The sequence below is a fragment of the Chroicocephalus ridibundus genome, chromosome 3 (genome assembly GCF_963924245.1).
Source record: "Chroicocephalus ridibundus chromosome 3, bChrRid1.1, whole genome shotgun sequence".
NCBI classification, from domain to species: domain Eukaryota; kingdom Metazoa; phylum Chordata; class Aves; order Charadriiformes; family Laridae; genus Chroicocephalus; species Chroicocephalus ridibundus.
In genome coordinates this window covers 101822366-101842959 of record NC_086286.1, presented here as the reverse complement: position 1 = coordinate 101842959, position 20594 = coordinate 101822366, and the positions used below count along the sequence as shown (strand labels likewise).

Genomic DNA, 20594 nt, shown 5'->3' with positions numbered 1-20594 from the left:
AAACATAGCCTAACACACAGATATACAGTATTTTTGACAAAAACAAGTATTTAGTAGAGACTCACATAAAACTGCTCTCCCTTATGACTACAGTTTCATAGACAGAACATCTCATCTATTTTAAATTAACTTAAGAGCAAATCAAATTTATTCAGAGATCCTGCAGCAGAGCATAATTAGTGAAGTATTGTTCAAGGAGGGTGGTTATTGGAAGGACTAAATTTACACAAAAAATCCAGCCTTACTGTAATTTAGCAAAAAAAACCCCCAACCCCACAACTAGTCCATTCTTAAATGCCTACACGAAAAATCTGTCTGTACGTATATATAGCCCATACCTCAGGCTCCCTGTGTGCGTGTAATAGACAAAGGCATAAGAATGCCTTTCATGAGCTGTGCTAGTCGACAGGATGGAAAAACCTTGGCAAGTAAGGCCTATGCTGAAATCGTCGGAAATGAAAGTAAAGATTCACCCTGAGGTGCACAGCCATTGAATCCGGCACAGAAATACACACGCCCAGACCGTCACTGACCCAAGAGAACTGGGGAAGATAAACAGCCAGATTCCACACACACCACCCCAGATGACTAATACCTATTCACTCAATAGTCCATTGGCTAAAATACTATTTACCATGGACGAAAATGATAAACGGGGCTACAAATTAGTATCAGGCTATGAAGCAAGTACACAGGGTTTGCTCTTTGAACATCCTGAAGGAAGGAGAGTGATACACAACAGCATTTCTTCTAGTACTACAATGCTCAGACTAGAAGTGGCTGTAATTAATGCTTTTTCATTAGTATTTAAAAAAAAAAACACTATATGAATCCTTCTACTTATATATTTTTTGCATACTACTGCTCTAGCTGCAATTTAAGGAACTTTACCTTCATGGTCTGTTTCTCTTCTTCGGTGCACGTGTTCATGATCCTATCCCCCGATTTAACAAGTTCATCTATCGTATCTTTGTGCCTCAAAATCTCCATGGTAAAAGCCTTGAAACACAATACAAATTGGTCAGAAAAAAAAATAATAAGACTACATGGAGTAAAAACTATTTTTGAAGTGCATTATGATGGACTGAAAATTAAATCATGCCAGTACATTTTCTAGATGGAGAGTGTGCCGGCCAATAATTAACATGACAGTTGGAAATGCATTTCTTTTACCTTTTGAACTTGTAGCTGAGCCGTGGTCTGGTCTTGCTCAAGCCTAATATCACCCAGAGACATCAGTTTCTTTTCTGTTTCTGCAATCCAGGCAAACTCAGCATCAGCTGCTTGATCAAACTAAATGAGGGAGATGTGAATTAGTTCAGCAGTTCTATAGACATGAAATTAGAATGACCATTTCAAAAATTTTAAAGAAGATTAAAAAAAGATACTTTTGAATTGTTAGAATGATAGCGGCTCACTTTCCATATGAGGTTTTTATATAAATGAAATACAAAGCCCAAAATGATTCTCAGGGATTGTAATACAAGCAGGTTAATTCATAAGCGTGACAAAGCAACAGAAGCAAATACTTTTTCCAAAGCCTACAGCTCTCTAACAGGCATAAGAAAATAAAAAGGGTTATAATGTCAGAATTTTAACTAGACTGTTTATTTCCATTTTATTCTACTTTCACGTGTCTTTTCCATCTCTATGTTAATTACTACTGCTACTGTTGCAATTACCCTAAGAAATAGTTGTTTGATGTTATCCTTTTAATCTTAGAAGCTGCTTTGGTATTAAATGATAAAGGCAAAACAATCACAATTCAACTAAGTCAGTGGAAAAACCTCACTGAATTCAGAGAGGACAGGATTAAATCCAAAACTAGATTAAATGAGAAAATTCTTTGGGGCATTTGGGTACAGCCAGTCCTTCTACTAAAAGATTAACTTTTGACTAGCTTTAGTCAACACTTAAATGTTTCAGAAATTACCTCAAAGCACTAAAGTAATGAGAGGATTTAAAGGATCTGTTTCTTACTAATTTGCAAAGGAGAGCATGAGATCCTGCAAAGAAATACACGGGGACCTAACTCTTTGGAAAAGTAAGACCAAATTTAAAAAAAAAAAAATAAATCACACATTCTCTCTTCAGCTCAAGTTTATAGGCATGTATCTTAGCACACATGTGTTGCAGTACTCAATGGGGGCAGCTCTGAGCTTAAGCCATACAGAAATATTGCATGGGATGATCAGACATACAAAACAGTCATTGTAGAAACTACTAAGAACTAATTTATTTACTTATTTATTTAAACTCTGACCCCCACTACATTTAACTGAACACGAAGAATATGACTCCGAGTTATTGTGAAAGTTTGTCAGGATGTTTTAGGTTAGAACCTGCGACTTGTATTGTTAATACCCCCACTTTCCTCAGAAGTCTCTCTCTGTCCCTCTTGTCTTTTCAATCTGCTGGTCTGTGCCTTTGTGGCTGTAGACCATGTAAGGTAGCTGGAGTTCGCTTTAGCCACTAAATCAGTCTTGTCTTAGTGGTTAATCATGAGTCACACAAACCCAAAAGAAGTAGTTCTGCGATTTCATTCTTTATGAGTCAATCTTTTTCAGCCTTTATAATCCATTTGTTACATGAAAGAGAGCACAAACATTCTTTTTCACTATATGTCATTTCTCATAGAGGTAACAGAAAGTAAGTTTTGTCCTAAATATTGTGACTTCCTAATAGAAAGGTATGTTCCAAAAACAGTCAGTACTGTAAGCATTAGCACTAAGCACATGCACCGGTGGTGGTTTAATCCTGGCTTCAACAACTGCAGCTCACAACCAAGCTCTTCAGAAGCCCATCTATTTATGATCCAAATGAAGGAAATGAAGACGGCGATTTCAAATGTGTTAGAGGTACAAATTACCTTCAGTGGGACTTCCTGATACCAAATACCCATGAATATATAAAATAACATTGAGCAAATATTTGATGGAAATAACAAAAATCAAGGCACAGCAGTGAAACTTCTAGGTCACATAGCATCAAGGAAGACCAGGGACTCTAAAGTCCATTTGCTGAAGGTATAGGATTTCCAATTTGTGATGTTCAACTATAACATTAAGGAATAAAAAGCACAAAATCAGTACACTCTGCATCCAAAATTTGAAGTGATTTCTTACCATTATGCATGACAGTTATTTATGAGCCCTGAACTTCACTTGAGTCACTATAAAATCATCTATTTCATCCCCACCCAGTTTAACCAAGCGTAGTTCATTGTGGTACTTTTTCTTCTAACCAGGAATGACTGACTTCTAAATACGATGACATTGTGACTTGCTCTGAGAATGCCTTCTAAAGCACTCTCTAGGGCTGCTTTAGAGTGAAGAACAATAAGTACACCCAAAGTAGAATATGACCTTCTGTTTCTTCGTAGCACTCCTTCACGAGGGTAAGACACCAACCAGTACCTTCAGTATTGAGAAATGAAGGTTAAAACGTGTAGCTAAATTTATCTCTAGGGTAATTCTATCCATCTGTGAGCATTTTGCCCAGGTAGTTTAAAACCAGGACACTGCACTAGTCTATTAAGCCTTCCAGCTTCCAGTCACAACATGAAACAATATGCTTACCCCTTCATATTGCTTAATAAATTTCTCACCTTGGCCCATTAATATGTAGCACAAAACCCACACTACTCCCATTGAACCCTCATGTTCTCAGTGGCTTTTTCCTCCAGCCAAAACTTTTTAATAGTACAGGCACTTGAACGAGTTGCCATAGGGTAAGCTCACAGAGCACTAGCTTCTCCAAAAATATTTTTTATTTCGCTTGGTCTTTCGGCGAGCTAAATGGAAAATAGCTTATCCTTCACTGGAAGTGTGTTAAGCCACTTGATATTTATCATAGGATATAGTGTATAGAAGTATATTGTGGTGATGTGAGTTGGGCTGAAGGGGAGGTTAGGGGTAAGGAGGACTAAGGTGCAATGCACACTCATAAGATTAGCTAGTGGAGCAGCAGCTCTGGACCTTTCATGCCTGGACCCAAATCTGCTGAACTTGTGCTAGGGGATGGCAACATACTCACAGAATTCAGAAAAGTTGAAGGAGAGCCAACATATACTCTCCTGTCTCACCTTATCACTCATTAAAAAAAAATAAAAATCACTCTTCATTTTTTAAGATTTGGTTAACACAATAATATTCACAGCAAATCCCTTAACAAGAAACATGAAGTTATTTTTAACCTCAGTTACAAGGAGATCTCAGTTACCACCAGCCTCTTTTAGTTGGCTTTCAGCAAACTTTGAAAATACCACACATGCTTTCTCCTTGTGCTGTTACAACTGTTTACGGGAACTATTAGCAGAAACAGTATTTGTCCACCAATATTTTTAGGCCTGAACTGTAGGCAGACACTGGAAAATTGTGTTTCTACGACGCATTTATGAGCAAGCTTAAATATGGGACTATTTAGCGATCAAACTAGAGTGCCAGTTCTCAAAGTGTACCCACATATATACCTCTGTGCACATATAGAAACCTCCACATATTAAATAACTAAAGAACCAAGCAGAAAAGCATGGTGGATGTGAATAAAAGCAATTGTTATTTAAATCCTCCACTACAGCTTGAACAAGATGATCCAGCTTTTAATTGTGGAAAGTACAGAGGAGCTAGATAATCAGCTGATGCTAAAAGGTGTGGCAACCCTCGTGATTTCAGTGTCACATCCAGTAAAATTAGCTGGGGATCTCAATGTTACTTAACACAACATGATCTACAAAGGAACATGGGCCATTCAGTTCTTACTTAAGCAAATTCCCACTTAAGGAGCCACAGGATAGTTACAGCAATTTTACCTACAAGACTGATGTTTGTGTCAAGAAAAAGGTAGGCAACTACAAGTGTATAGATTAGCTGAGTTCTGGCATTCATATCTTAAAAGTGGAGTCCCATTTCATTCAAACAGGCCTTTTGCTGCTCAAGCACAACAAGCTTTTGGCAACATTATTAAAGAACATCTTTTGTTCAGGTACACATGGCCAGAGACTTGCCCAAAGAACAGTTTTCAGTACCTGCTGGGATCTCAGGATGGCGGCATCAATCTCATCCACATTCTGAGAGATCCTGTCACTCACTGATCTGTAACGTTCATTGTCCTCTGTTATCATCTTGTCAAGCCCCTCTCTGGCCCTCCACGGCACCAGCTCCAGGAAGGCACTGCCAACTTCATTCAGAGTGTCCAGTAAGCCCTTGTTGTTCTTTGCTTCTTTTTTCAGCTCCTGGAAAAGGCCATTTAAAGTAAACATGCGAGCATGCGAGCTAAGCACACGCAGCTTGCACATGTTTTCTTATTCTTTCAACCACTCTATGAGTCAAGAACTGCAATGTTTTCCACATAACCCAAAGCACACTTATTTTCAGCTCAATTTCGCTTTTTGATACTGCAAGCTGTTTGGCAGAGAAGCAGGTGATTCTTGGAGAGAATTGTCTACAGAATATATCTTAAATATATTTCTCCAGTCAGTATGACAGTCTGAAATTCTTTGTAATTTTGTAAGAATTGTTAGTACTTAATGAAGAAAATAAAAATAATGGATACTCTTCGCAACCTGTGACTCCATAAGGAACTAAATCACCAGCAAGTGAAATCAGGCATGCAATAAAGCAAAATATGATGAATTCACGTGATTTCTTAAATGAGCAATGACTGGATTAAATTCCAATCAAATCATCACACAATGATGGAATAAGTTTTTCAGGAATAAGTTTTTACCTGTATAGAAACCCCCACCGCTGTTTTATTTCTCTTTATTTATTTATATATATATATATATATGTGTGTGTGTGTGTATATATATATATATAAAAGAAATTTAATGAAAAGATTTTTTTTTTAGCTTCCCCCCCTCAATGTTGTCCACACCATCCAGTTTACACTCCAATTTTTCTTTCGAAATAAATATTGTTAAGCAAGATTAGCAGTATATGTTTTAAATGCTGACTCTTTTTCTACTTCACAGGATTTTATCCATGTCACACCTAAAGAACCAAAATAACTTTGTTTGACAATTTAAGAGCTTTCCCAGGATTAGGTAGCTGCTTGAATAAAAAGGAAATGTTGTGCTTCTCTTGCGCTAAAAATAAACCTCAGCCCAATTTTGTAAGTGATTATAACAGATGACTCTGGAAAGTGAGTTTGATTCTTAACTACTGTTACATTTAGTCAAGTGATCTGATGCCAAAATTAGTTATTCACGAAACAACTTCATGCCAAACATGAGTTAACACAAAACCGAGCTGAATCATACAGCAATAAATAATTCACAGATTCTAAAACCTACTTTTTGTCTTTCTTGTACTTGGCTTAATTCTTCACCCTTTGGTATTTGAGTTTCATATGAGTCTAACTCCACCTCCACTTCGTCAAGCCATTTGCAGAGTTCCTCGTGAGTTGAGTGCAGCTGACCTGCAAGCTGCAGAGCCTGCTCTAAGGTCTTGGATACATCAGAACTCAATTTCGTAATGTCTTTGTATCTTGCTTTAATGCCTTCCAATTTATCTTGAATTATTACAACTTCATCACCTAAAACACCAGAGGGATGTTATTTCCTGTGATCACAGATATTTAAAAGCAAAAAAACCCACCCAAATCCCAAACTCCACCTACTGCAGAAACCCCAGTATTTAAATTATAAAATAACCCAAACAAGATGACAAGGTCAATCCTCAACTGCTGTAAATTATCCTACCGTCACTAAAGTTCACAGAGCTACGAAGTTTACCTGAGCTCAGGATCTGTCCTTCTGTCTTTTCTTCTGCTTTACTAAACTAAACTATTAGGAAGTAAGGACTTAGATTCAATATTTAACACGAATGTTCTTTAAAAAAAATCCACCCTTAAATTCACAACACTTCTTATAAAGGTCAAAAAAAAAAAAAAAGATTATAAAAGGGTCATTGAAAATGTGAAGAAAAAAAAAATCAACAAAATACTACCTAGATTTTCAGTTACAGTAATATTTGACATCTCTGTACACCCTCATTACTATCCATTTGAAACACAACTCAAAAGGCTAAAATAAAAACAACCTACTGAAATTATTAGTGTATATTCAGATTTCATTATAGACTATGCATAATGTCTAAGACTGGAACAGAGAAGGACACCCCCCACCCCCAACCACATGTGTGTCTTAAAGAGTTCAAGAACTTTAGAATTACTGGAAAATCTGGACAGATGTTGATCTACAGAACAGACATGTTGTGTACAACTGGAACGCAACTTTTCCCACAGTATTAGCTCCAATGGATGAAGCTTTCCTCTTGCAGTAAAAGGTAGTTTAATATCTCGTTCATCTGTGGATGTCTGCAGGGAATTGACCGCGTCTACTGCCAAACAGCCCTCCATTATGAGTAATGTCCATAACTTGCTATTAGGAATGGAATGCGGGTTCACTAAAATAATTTTCCACTAAAAATATTAAAGGATTCAAGGGCCAAATTCTCTGCAGGCAAAAAAAGGACTTTTGCTCACTTACGTGAATAGTGAGATTGGCCCAAATACATGACCTGCCTGAACCTTGACCTCAAACCTTTATTAAAATAAACAACTACGACTGCTTTAACCAGCAAATATGGGTTAACATTGACAAGTTCCACTTCAATTTTCTCATAAGCACTTAAAAGTACAAGAAAAAAAGCTCTAACCTGTTGTTTGCTTAAGAAGCTCTAAGCCATTTTGTATAGCCAAATCAACATTTTGTTTTCTAAGAAGAATCTCTTCCTGAAGATCCTAAGAGAAAAAAAAGGCTGTTTGTGGTAGCACAGACACAACAGATTATATTATTTTTACTTGGAATAAACATATCATAATTTTAAACAGAATAAATTAATGAAAAATAAATAAAGCATGGGAAGATAAATAAAAATTAAAAATGAATTAAATAATAAATGAACAGAAATCAAAATACCAGTAGTTCAGAGCGCTGTTTCTCAAGCAGTTCTGGGTTGCAATCTTGGACTGACAATTTGCTCAGTTTATCATGGATCTCATTCAGCCAGTTCATCAATTCAACTTCGTCCTCCCCAAAAATCTGAGCATTGCTGTAAGCTTGCTGGAGAAGTTCAGACCTGCTGTTGCTCTTCTCTTGAATCTCTATGTATCGGGCCTGTGAAGAATCTAGCTTTTCCTGCACCATATATTTATCTTCCCTGGAGCTCATACTCTTTAGGGACTGACCAGTGCTAATGGCCTGATGTAAACTCTTATTGTGAGCTAAGACATCATCTTCTAGGGCCTATTTTTTAAAAAATAATGAATAATGGAAAAGAAAATCAGAAAAACATAAAAGAAATGCAAGTGGAACTCAATAAAAACTGAACGAAAAAGGAAATATTGCCAACGTAAATATATAAAACTCAAATTACAGAAAAAAATTTCAGTATGGTAAAACACAGGTACACAGCAACAGCTTTGCCAGTTGTGTGGCACTTTACAGAAGCTTCTAAAAAGAATGACACAAAGAAAGCGTGCGGTCTGTATCTTACTTTATGCTGAGAAATTTGCTGCTGCAGTTTGGAGGCCTGCGTTCCAATAGGTTCTGCATTTGCAAGCCTCTTCTCTGTGGCGGTCAGCCACTCCACCAACGGCTCCAGAGCTTCATGGAACTGCTGCGCTACCACCAAGATGCTTTCCAACTGACGGTTCCTATTAACATGTGAAGAAAAAGGTTATTTTTTGTGATGAAGTAAGTGTGAAATAGATTGGGTTTTTTTGTTTGTTTTGGGTTGTTTGTTTTTTTTAAAAAAGCCCCTGAATCCTTTGCAAAAAAAAAAAAAGGAAAGAATTCTGTCTTATTGTAGGAATCAGTCACCAAGTGAAACAGAAACATATCTATGATACTCAATGAAAACCGAGGTCAAGTAAAAATCAAATAATTTTTTAAAAAACATCTCAGAAGCTGTTTGAAACTGTTTTAGCTAATATGCAAGTTTTGTAAATAAAGAGAGTATCACCTTATTCATATACATTTTGCTAAAAATAATTTAGCACTCAATTCAACAAAATATTGTTTTATACCCAATTAGGATAGTTGTCAAGTTTCTAGCTGTCTTGAAGCATAAAGTTACATTCCCTTGACTATTTTACATGTTTTAAAGTTAGGCAAAGGCTTTACTGAACCAGAACATACTGTCATGCTTCCTCAGCATCGTAAAATATCTTTAAACACTTGTTCAATGATGTGAACAGAACTATTTGGCTCTACTTTTGCCTCTCCTGTTCTGAATAATAGCTCTCAATGAAGTTAGTGAGACAACGTTAATAAAGCACAGAGACTTGACCTCTAAAATAAAAAAGCAGTTATCTAAAACATTCCTGTTTCAGATTATTACATTTCAGAGAAGCCCCTTGATTACAGGAAGAGTCTCCTCTACAACCACTGCTGAACAAGTTTCCTTCAAGTAGACTTTTCAGAGAGACTTGCCCTATGTGAAAAACATCACAATATTGTCTTTCAAATGGGGAACTCATTCCAGACAAAAGCTATGTTTACATGTGCTTCCCAAGGCTTACAAACAAGGTAGAATTGAGAGACTTAGCCACAGAACACTCAGTGAAAATACTCCACATAGTTTTAAAAATCATCCTCAAATCTCTTCATTTCTAGAGACCGGCCAAAGAAAAATGGAGACAACTTTGCGGCAAATACATGGCTTGGAAAAGTTGCAATTTGATTTTTAATTAAATATCACCAGACTGGGAGACTAATATTAAATTAAACATGACATTAACATTTACCCCAGCTAATGAGTCAGATTCCTTCAATAAAAATAAAAAAAAAAAAAGAAAAAGAAAGAAGGAAATAATGGTCTATTAGTGGTTGACTCTACTAATTAAATAATCATATTATTAGTATGAGCTAACAAAAGAGGTTCAGAGTAAAGGAACTAAGAAGAGGCTATGAAAAGGAGTAGGAGACAACAGAGGTGAGTTCAATGCTACTCTAAGCACCCAGATGCCATCACATCCTTTTGTTCTTCACTGTAAAGCTTCACTGTTCACTTAAATGCCTTTTCTTCAACTTTCCAAGTCCTTTCTTATTCTCAATTGTGCCTTCTTCAGGCCACCTCTTATGCACCCTCTTCTTCTCTCTGCTCTGAAGAAGGCTGCCCTTTTTCAAATCCCCACCCAGAAAACACATTCCTCGACCCTTTCAACACCTACTATATTAACATCAAGACAATAATATAATGTAATAGTAAGAATGATAGTACTTGCAAGCTTTCATACTATAGAGTTCCACATGCTGCTTCTAATCATCTATCACATGCTATGTCTACATTTTTCAAATCTATGAAAGAATTTCAAATACCTTGTTTCAGCTTTAGTGAGCAATGCATCCCACCGACTATCCAGGAAACTCAACTGTTTCAAGATTTTCACTCTATCAGCAGGTTCTGCTGACTCTGCAATTTTCTCCCCTTCACGCTTGATTACCTCAACGGTAGGCTTGCGGTCATCCAGCAACCTCTGGAGAAGCTACAGAGAAAGTAATCAGGCACCAGGTTATTAAGAAACATTGGAATAACACAAGTGTAAAAACAGAAGGAGCTAGACTTCTTGAAAACCTGTTAAAGCAAAAAAAGAAAAAGCAATGCCTACATTGTGATGGAAGTGTGAATAATGTTAATCAAAAAGAGATACACACCACACCACCCCCCCACATGCTCATTTTCATTTCTCAATTGTTTTGCTATGAACAGCAGAGTTTTGCCAAGCCCAAACAACTTCCTTGGTTTCTATGGGGTAAAGATGTGTGGCAGCCCAAAGAGTGAACGTATAGAACAAAAAGCTCTATTTAATACCATTGAGGGAAACAAGCTATTTAGAGTATCCGATGCATTTTATAGGAACGTTTTTGAGAAAGCCGCATGCCCTTCTAGATTCGGCAACACAAAGACAATTATGATGTATATAGAGATAGGAAAATAGATATAAAACCCATTATATAATTGACTCATCACTTGTTTGAGAAACAACTGAGTTCACTGATGTAGTCCAGTAAATGAACTTTTCCATGAAGAATAAAACACACCTTTGTCTAAAATCCTCCCTTCCTCCATTCTCTAGTTGCCTTTGGTAACATTAACTTTTTGCCTCTGCAGATATCCCAACATGACAACCTGTATTGACCACAACTTTATATGAAATCTCTGCGTGGCAGTGGGCCACACAGTCCAGCCGCATGGACTGTATGTTTCATAAGCTACATTATGGTTCATTTTTCTATAACCATTATGAAAAAATGCAAAAGTTGACAACACTGATAGCGTCTCTACATTAGCACAGGCCATTTCCCAACAGCATTTCAACTTATTACCAACAACAATCAGATCACAATCAGGATCAAGAGCCAAGTATTTAAGTCTAAAATCTGTAATATTACCTTGGAATTATTACAATTAAAATGTACTCGTTTTTATTTCCTACTTTCCAAATGACCAAATACTGATTTTATGCTTTCTCTTTTCCAATAGACCTTTAACGATCCTTTCCGGATTATGTTAATAATTCTAACCAGAGCTCAGATCGCACAGTGTCACTCTTTGTCTTAAGTCACAGAAGACGAGCACTTCTCCTAACCCTGGACAGATTCTTGAGTACCGAACAGATGGCTGCTTTAAACACCTCAGACCACTTCAACATAATACAATACACTTAAACAGATTTTATGCTTTGCCAAAGACTGTGAATTTATTCTCATTGATCCAGTGGAAGGAGAGAGATTCTTAACGCATTTCACTTACTTTCTGTTCTTGTATTTGGGCCTTCACAACTTTGAATTCAGCAGATGGTGGTTTTTGATTAGCGACAAGGTCTTCTGTATCAATAAGCCAGCTAAGCAGAGATTCAAGGGCATCCTGAAATCTCCCACAGTGAAGGAGGGCTTCTTGCAATTGTGCAGCACGCTGGGCAACCTATAAAAAAAAGTAGAAGATCAGACTGTACTCACCTTTTCTTTTTATTTCTTTGAAATCTGTAGAACATCTGGCAATATCACTAACACTCACATTTTCATAGCTATTAATAAAAGCACTGTGGCACAATTTAGCATTAATCTTTTGGGGCTACAGACATCCAATGAAAAGAAGAGGTTAACTCCCAGCAAATCAGACTGCTCTACTAGTTCCTTACAAGAGATACTCCTGTTTTGTATAGCTACAGTATTATGAAGTAAGTTTGTGTTTCAGTCAGTCTTTATTTTCCTTATAGAAAGACTGAGCCAGGCACCCAAACTAGCAACTCTTAATAAGGGGCAATAATCCCTTCAAAGGGAAGAAGGCATAGTAAAGAAGGCGGCAAACAGGTGAACCACAGGTGTCTGTGGTTCTGCTGCACCAATCCTTCAGGAAGACAAAGTGGAGGAAAATGAGCGCCGTTTCTACTTCCCACCCTTTCCATTTTCCACCTGCAGCTACTGCTGGGAGAGGACTCTTAAAATAGAAAAACATCTACAGCCAGTTTTCCAAAGTAGTGGTACCTTCTGATGTCTCAAGCAACACAATCCTTAAGGTGCTTTAAAGGAAATGTGCCACTAGTCACATAAAGCCGGGCTGTACCACTCCTCTGTGCACTGCACAGGTACAACAGTGTACGTGAATGAATACAATAGAGTGAAAAAACATGCAAACGAAGAACTACTTGGAAGTGGCTGTCTACAAATAACATTTGTATAATAATACAATAATATAATAACCTTTCCCATGAGAATGACACAACTCCAACCTCTTTGATTGGGTTATCAAACTTCCCTGTTCTGCTTAAGGAGGAGGGAACACATAGTCCTAGAGGAGTCTTTCCTGAACAAAAATCCAGGACAGACCTATAGAAAGTTTGACAAAACCTCTGGCTACTAGTGCTATAAATCTTATCCTCAGAATTACCATCAACGTGATTGTGTAAAGCAATATAATTCATATTCTTAGTAAATATTTCATTTCCTGTATTTTGAAAGACATCAGCAAGCAAATAATCAAAAAAGCAGAATGCAACAAAAGCAGAACAGTATACGGAATAATAACCTTCTTATTAAGAGTCTTCCATCGGGTGTTGACATCTTCAAGATCGTGTTCAAGGTTTTCTGTGTTGGTACTTTTAGCAGCACTTTGAATAAGGCCTTGACCCAACCAATTTACCTCCTGTTGTTTTGCTTGCAGGGGTTCAATTTCTTCTTTCTGGAATACCTGCAGTTGAAATCCAAGACACACATGAAACATCGTATCTTCTAACATAAAATGCATCTGGTATTTGCATCAAAAAAGTATGCAACAAAAAACAACAAAAGAAAAAGAATCGCTGAAACCTGGTGTCTAGAAGAAAGGAAACCATTCCTCATCAGCACCTTCCTAAAAACAAATTATTAAATCTAAACAGAATTGACTCGATCTAAACAGAATAAATGCAACACATCACAGAAGGAAATGATGTACACTTCCATGAGTAGTTTTAGACAGGAAGGAAAGGGGGAGAGAGAGAGTAGGGGGGAAAGTTTTTGGAAGGAAAAAAACCAAAACAAAACCAAACAAACAGAAAGAACTTCTAATAGAGGAAAAAATTCAAGACTGGAGAAACTCATCTATCTGTGTAATTATCTACCTACAAAATCTTACAAAAAAATGGCCCAGAAGGATTGTCAAATTGTCATCAAATAAATAAACACACACCAAGAGAGACAGCTGGGCACTATTTTCCAAATTAGCACAAAAGCAAAAGTTTTAAGTTGAAGAAGTGGTGAAGGAAGAGGTATTTTAAGGTAGTTTTTAGGAGAATACAATGGTAACAAGTGAGGAGGAGGCACCACAGATGCCGCTGAAACAGTATCCCCACCCACACCCAGGAGAATGGGTTGTCATTCAAGGGGATTTTCCTGCAAATTGCCAGGGTTTTGACCATACCCAAAGAGCAGTTTGAGCAGTTTTCTGTTTGCTTTATTTTACTCTTCCAGGTATGTAAGCTTTTTCAGAGCCAGATTATTACCATTAGCAACAGCAATGTAAATCTCCATTTGTATTCAGCTGCATTAGGCTGCACGACACCAGTGTCAATGAGATCAGAAAATGGCCTGAAGCCCCTGAATTAATTACACAGGCCAGTGAAAAATAACCAATGAATAAACAATGCTAAAGAATGCTCAACTTTTGACCCGAAATCCTTCTATTTCTATAGCAGCATTCAGTAACAGTTTTGGTGTACACTTAGTGCATTCAAAGCAACCTTTCTCAGCACCCTGAAAAGCGGGGATCACTTTGCACATACCAGTGACTCTCCCCTTTTGCACCAAACACAGGGTGGCAAGTGATTGCTTTTAAAGCAGCAGACCTCAGGTGGCTGAGCACGCTTCCACCAGCTTGACAAGTCAATCTAGAAGCTAGAGCAACTACACTAAACACAAGGGGTAAAATAAAATAAGCACCCCTGAGAATTTTGTTCCTATGGACAAAAAAAACCCTGAAACCCCTAAGACTGTGGTTACATGAAAACTGAGAGACTGGAACCAGCTGGCTGCTCCCAGAAAAAGGAAAAAGCTTGTGTTTTTCTTGACTGTAGGGTAGGGAGGAGGCAGAATAATATTTCCACACAGAATCAATAACAAATTCTTCTTTTATGTGCCATAAAGCCTCATCTTTTGCAAGCAACATCCTGCCACAGAGAGGACTGATCTCCATAATCTGCCCTTTAAAAACGCGTGCATTCTTTGCAGGGAGAAGCTTAAAATAAATTACAATTATTGCCGAGGCCAAAGTTTACCAGAACAACTTAGCAACAAAGCTTGAAGTATCTCAGATTTCAACCAGTGGGAAGAAAAAAATTACAGACCCGACAAACACCCTTTCCTTATTACAAAGCTTCACTTCTTACTCTCTTACCTCATCCGCCACTCGCAAAGCGCTGCGAGATCCTGCACTTGTAAAATACTACTGTAACGTCGGAACTGCTTTCTGGCACGCAAATGCAAAAGTCGGCTTTCAGAAGAGGCGGTGAGCCTTTAATCTGCCTGCTTTGGAAACCACAAGGACCTGATACTGTCGCCTATACCTTGATGAGTAAGGCAGCTCGGGCTGAACACATGGGCTGTAGCTGCCCTTGAATGGCATTGCCTGTAACCACGCTCCGCGCAGACACCCAGCACCAACATGGGTGCACGGATGAGGCACTTCCACATCGGGAGTAACAGGCACCAGCTGGGCAATAAATAACCCTGCCCCACACAGCTGGAAGTAATCATCCCTCTCCGAATTTGCCCCTCATTCATTTTCTGAACTGACCATCTCACCAATTTTGGACAACGTGTGCGTGCTATGCAAATTACACTGATTGCTGCATCTGACAAATCAATAAAAATGACATTTTTGCGACAACAAAACTTAAAGAAAGCTTTAAGCAAATATCTTTCAGGTTGTGTTACAACTATTTCAAAAATATGTGGATTCTTTTAAATTACCTTGTTAGACAATAGGCCATTGCAGACTGTATCCAAGGTTTCTTGGATGCCAGTAGTCCAGATATTGCCTTTACTTCTCCCTGGCATAGCTTTTGGACAGTCTACAGTACTATCTAATTGAAGCTGTTGAACAGAAAATGTCACTTCATTTGAGCCTGTACATGCTATACTGGATTCCTCTGTATCAGATAAAATCTCGTATTTTGCTAAATCCAAGTCACTAGTATTTACAGCAATATTTGCATAATAGACACCTATATCATGATGTGCATCATCCACATAATCCTCCTCTACTGTTGTGACTTGTGTTTTAATTTTTTCATGAACTTCATATCCATTTTCCACTTCATTGTTGTCGAGGGAAATACTTCTTCCATCACTTTGAAGAGGATCTTCATGTGACAGAGTTTTCTCTTTGAAACCTTGTAAGTGAGAGTATTCCCCCCCCATTTCTTCCTCATCGGTCTCACATGTCTGTGCATTGCTTTGTTGTGCTTTTCCAGAGGGTAAGATGTCATGCAAAGCCAATCTGCAGCTTTCTTTGACAGGGACACTACTGCTTGCAAGCAGTGGGGTTTGCTGCTCTCTGCAAATTGCTGGTAAATACGGTCCGAACTGACCTACTGCATGGATATCTTCTGCAGAAGATAAACTTTGCATTTGAGCTTGTTCCCCTGCTAACAGTGTATCTTGTTTATCTTCCCTTTCTGTTGGAGGGCTGCATAAACCGGAATCATCCTCTTCCGAGGTAAGAGAATTCGTACCCCATTTGCATTTGCCCAATCTAGCTGTATCTGACATATCAGCAGTTTCATTAAAGGAGCATTCACTTTTATTCGTGTAATCCGAAAAGTTGGGCGGAACAAACATTCTCCACGATCGCCTATGCTCCTTCTTTTCTGTGTGAGACTTTGCTTTGGCTAATCCAGCTGTCCGAATTATATCACTGTTCAGTTTGAGAGCATCAAAGATCATTTTTTCATCTAATTTATTAGCTTCACGGCTTCGGAGCTCAAAAACACTGGAAGAGGTAAGGGCACCATTGGAGCACAAAGTGCTGATGTCCAGTGTTCTGTGACTGTAGGGTAAGGTCCGGTCCGTGAAATGCCTCGAAGAGAGGCTGCCCTTGGAGCCCGAATCGATCTGTTCATTCAGCCGCACAGTGTCATAGATGGACCTCTGGGGAACATAACAGTCCTCAATATTTAGATCTTCATCTTCTTCCCCTTTGCCAACACACGGAGGATTCTGACGTAGACAGTCTGGTCTGCTAAGCGGCTTCCCCATCCTGAAAGTATTCGCACAAGTACACCACTATACCTCTGTTTTCATGGATACAGGGGAAACATTTAAAAAACACCAGCACTCTGAAGAATTATAGTAAACTTGCCCTTAGCGTAAGATGCATAGATACAAAATATACATCATAACTTACGAGGTGGTTGAGGTCATTCATAATCAGTGCATCAGTTTAAATGCAACTTTACCTGGATGTGAGGTTTTATCCCCGCCCTCCCCCCCAATATAAAGTGCTTCAGTAAGAAAAGTAACAGAAATCTTCCAATGTCACAGAAAAACAAAGTATAGCAAAATCCACCAGTGGCTCAAATATTTCAAACACTCCACAGAAAGCTTCACTTATTTTTCCAGGTCAGAATCTGTATCTGAAATCTCCCGATTAAGCCTTCCAAATGAAAAAGTGTTACAGAAGGCAGCACATTATCTTCTGTAGGTGACAGCTCAACTGTAATCCATTTAACTGGTTTGCAGAGTCCCATCTCCTTTATAAATAAAACATGGTGCGGCAGCTTAAAAAGAATCCACAGTGGCCGTGTATGGTTCACGCCAAGGCACGGAGAAAAATCTTGGGGGGTGTGTGAAGAAATAAGTTAAATCCCGAACAGTAAGAATAATAAACCAGCCCTTTACTTTTTTTGGCAGTAACTATAAATAACCTTGATCCGAAAGGCAGCTTATCCTCCTCTGGTACTAGGCTTGTCCGTGGTGCCTCCGCAAGTCCCACAGGAACACATCACTTTCTAGCAGCCAAGCCAACGCGTCCTTCCAGCAGACAGTCGGAAAACACAACGTTTTTAGTCCGATTCTCCCACCGCCGACCTGGAGAGATGTTTAAGGCAACCGCAGAGCAGAGCGGGCGCGGCGTGTGCCCCCGAACCCCGAAGGCACGGCAGGTTTACATTCGGCAGGTCCCGACTACGAGCAGCAGCTGCCGGGCTGCCCTCGCTCCTTCCTCCTCATTTCTGAAGCGCAGCTGCCAAGGAGGCAGCCGAGGAGGGAAACCCCCCCCGCCCTCAGCGAGCGCCGGCGCGTCCCGCCCGGCGAGGCCGTCCCTCTCCCCGGCTCGCCCCGCTCCCCCAGCGCCGAGCAACGCCCCGCTTCGCCCCTCAGGCAACATCTGCTCCCGGCCCCCCCGCTCCCGCAGCGCCGCTCGGGGGGCTCCCCTCGTCCATTCCTCCTCCTTATCTCCTCAAGTCCCCCACCGCCCCTTCGCTGCTCGCTCACGGCCGTGCCGGTGCCGTGCGGCGGGCGGGGCCGGCCCGGGGCGGCGGGAGGCCTCGCCGCCCGCCTCAGCCCGCCGGAGGGGCCGCCCGGGGCGGGGGCGCGGCCGCACGCCGCTCGCTGGCCGCGGTGGCCCCGCCGAGGAGGCCGGCAGGCGGGGCGCCGGGAGGTGAGGGGAGGCGGCAGCGCGCCAGCCGCCGGGAGACACTCTGGTGACCATGCTGCTGGCTTTTAACCACCGGCCCCATCACCCCCGACCGATAAAGCCGTCGTTTAAATGGACGCTTCCACAGCAAAGTTAAATTGGAAGTTATTTAAAAAAAAAAATAATCCCAAACTTGTCTTCAGTGATCTCGTCCTTGGGCCTTGGAAGGGCAGAGAGGCTCATTCAGTTTCGACTCCCTCCAGTCTGGTTCCTGGCGCTGAGGCAGCAGCTCCGGCTGGCACCATCCGACAGGGCAACCACCGCCCGGCGAACGGCAGGGCCAAGCCCCGCTCCCACCAAAACAAACGTTAAAATGCTGGGAAAAGGTATCTATATTTGGAAGACTTTTTAAATGAGACTTAGAGCAGCATAAAAACAGCCTAACAGGACAAAGATTCAGGTTTGGGACATGTACATCGTTTAAACACTGTTCAACACCTCCACTTGTAGCCCATAATATGCAGGTGAAGGTTGGGAGGCTCTGGGGTAACTCGCCACGAGGACAGGAGAACCTGTCTGGACCAAGGTGTTCTTCTCCAAAGGAAACCATACTCCTAAGAAGCAGCGACCTGCGCTGCTTGTGTGACAGCAGCCATCAGCTACAGCGACAATTCCGACCTCAGCTTAAGGACAGCATATGGCAATTAGTGCTAAAACTTAACATAGGGCATTAACTACAATCAGCTGGAGCTTTCCGCATTAAGCAGCCAGGAGGATACACTGTATGCAAGAAATACAAACCCACCACACTTCTTGTTTATTGATTTACTCGATACACAGTCAGCTACACATCAAAATACTAAAGTCGTGCGAGACAAATTCTCTCTTCTATGGTGAGCAGCCATAACATACTAAAAATATGCCAAACAGATACTCACCTCTGGATTTTCTAGTTGAGAATATATACTACAACAGTAAAGACGAGAGAAGCATTTTCTGAAGTCCCATCATCTGTGATGATTCTCACCCCAAACAGATCCTTACTAAATTCAGACCGTCACACCATTTTATAGGGGAAGTATTCTAACTGAAATTGGTCTGTATTTGTTCGACAACAAAATTATTTTATTAACATTTAAAAAATGTATTTTACCTTTTTTCACTATATCTACTGAAGACTTTCATATAGACGCAACAGTCACTTTCACATGCAATACTGCAAAAAAAAAAGTTGCTTGTTTTACCTTTGCTTTTCAACACAGACCCTAACTATAGTAAACCCCCAAGGAAGGTTTACTAAGAAATCCCTACAAATTTATTCTAGGGTTTATAAACCAGTGCATGGGAAATGCAACACTTTTAGTTTCTTATTGAGCATAAAAAGGAACCTGATTATTCTTTCAACATTATCTGCCTTCAAATGAAAATCAGAGGACAAACACCCTCTACACAACTAACATAAGCCAATTAAAATCTTAGTTCAAGCTCATTGGCAGGAATACCCAGGCTAGCTAAAAATTCCCATGAAGTCCAATTAGAAGGCAACCTCTAACAACTACATCTACTTTTGTTCCAAAAATAAAAGCAAAAATCCAATGAACCATATACTGATGAAAGCTGTTAACAGTGCCATGTTGGTTTTAGTAAGAAGAATGCCTTTTAATGGCAGCAGAAAGAATTGTGCAAAAGTTTCAAGAAGTAAAATAATTCAACTTCTGGGTTTTTTCTTTCTTTATTTCAGAGAGAAACTAGCTGCAAACACTGCTCCTACCACAAACATCCTAGCACTGTGTTGCTGCCCAAACCCAGGGCGTTCGGTTCAGCCCAGGTGCACCGTTCTTGTGTGTTCTGCTTTTGAAGAATGGTGGCAGTCCCAATGTACCTCAACAGACCTAATTTACCCAAATTTCCTTTTAGTACCAATCTATACATTGCATACAGACATTGGGGGAAAAAATGTCTAACAAAACCGAGTTAATTAGTAATTAATTTTGTGTGTTTTATATTAATTGAGACAAATTCTTCATTTGATTGTACTCTTCCTGGAGTACTTTGTGAAGTGAGAGTCACGGTTCTAATTTCAAATTAACTCCACTGGAGATCTGCATTTACAGAAAGCAGATTTTATATCTGCATTGTAAATAAATACATTTTCACACTGACACTAAGTACTTCCAATTTAACCTCTATACTGACTTGAATAAGTAGATTACAAAGCAGGAATATAAATAAAACAAGTATGAATATGTATATATGTTTTTATATAGATATAAAAAAATACAAATCAAAGCCTGTTTATTTTTTTTAAGTAACGATGCATTTTAATGTCATGCCAAGAAGACGCACAAAGCTCTAACTCTTTGTACATAAAAATTGGTCAAACCACAAAAATCACCTCTGGCCCATTACATGAGATCCTTCCCTGAAGAGACTGAAGATTTCATGTGAATAAATCTATCTACCAAAGAACAA

General features: G+C 39.5%; 1 protein-coding gene across 1 annotated transcript in view; it reads right to left on the bottom strand.

The window, feature by feature from the left end:
• Positions 1-20594, bottom strand: part of DST (dystonin) — a 312608-nt gene that overhangs the window by 56703 nt on the left and 235311 nt on the right. Inside the window, 10 exon segments of the mRNA XM_063330292.1 lie at positions 892-999; positions 1174-1293; positions 5027-5233; positions 6296-6537; positions 7662-7746; positions 7925-8251; positions 8502-8661; positions 10328-10494; positions 11763-11933; positions 13038-13199. Of these exon segments, the coding sequence (XP_063186362.1) occupies positions 892-999; positions 1174-1293; positions 5027-5233; positions 6296-6537; positions 7662-7746; positions 7925-8251; positions 8502-8661; positions 10328-10494; positions 11763-11933; positions 13038-13199 (1749 nt within the window).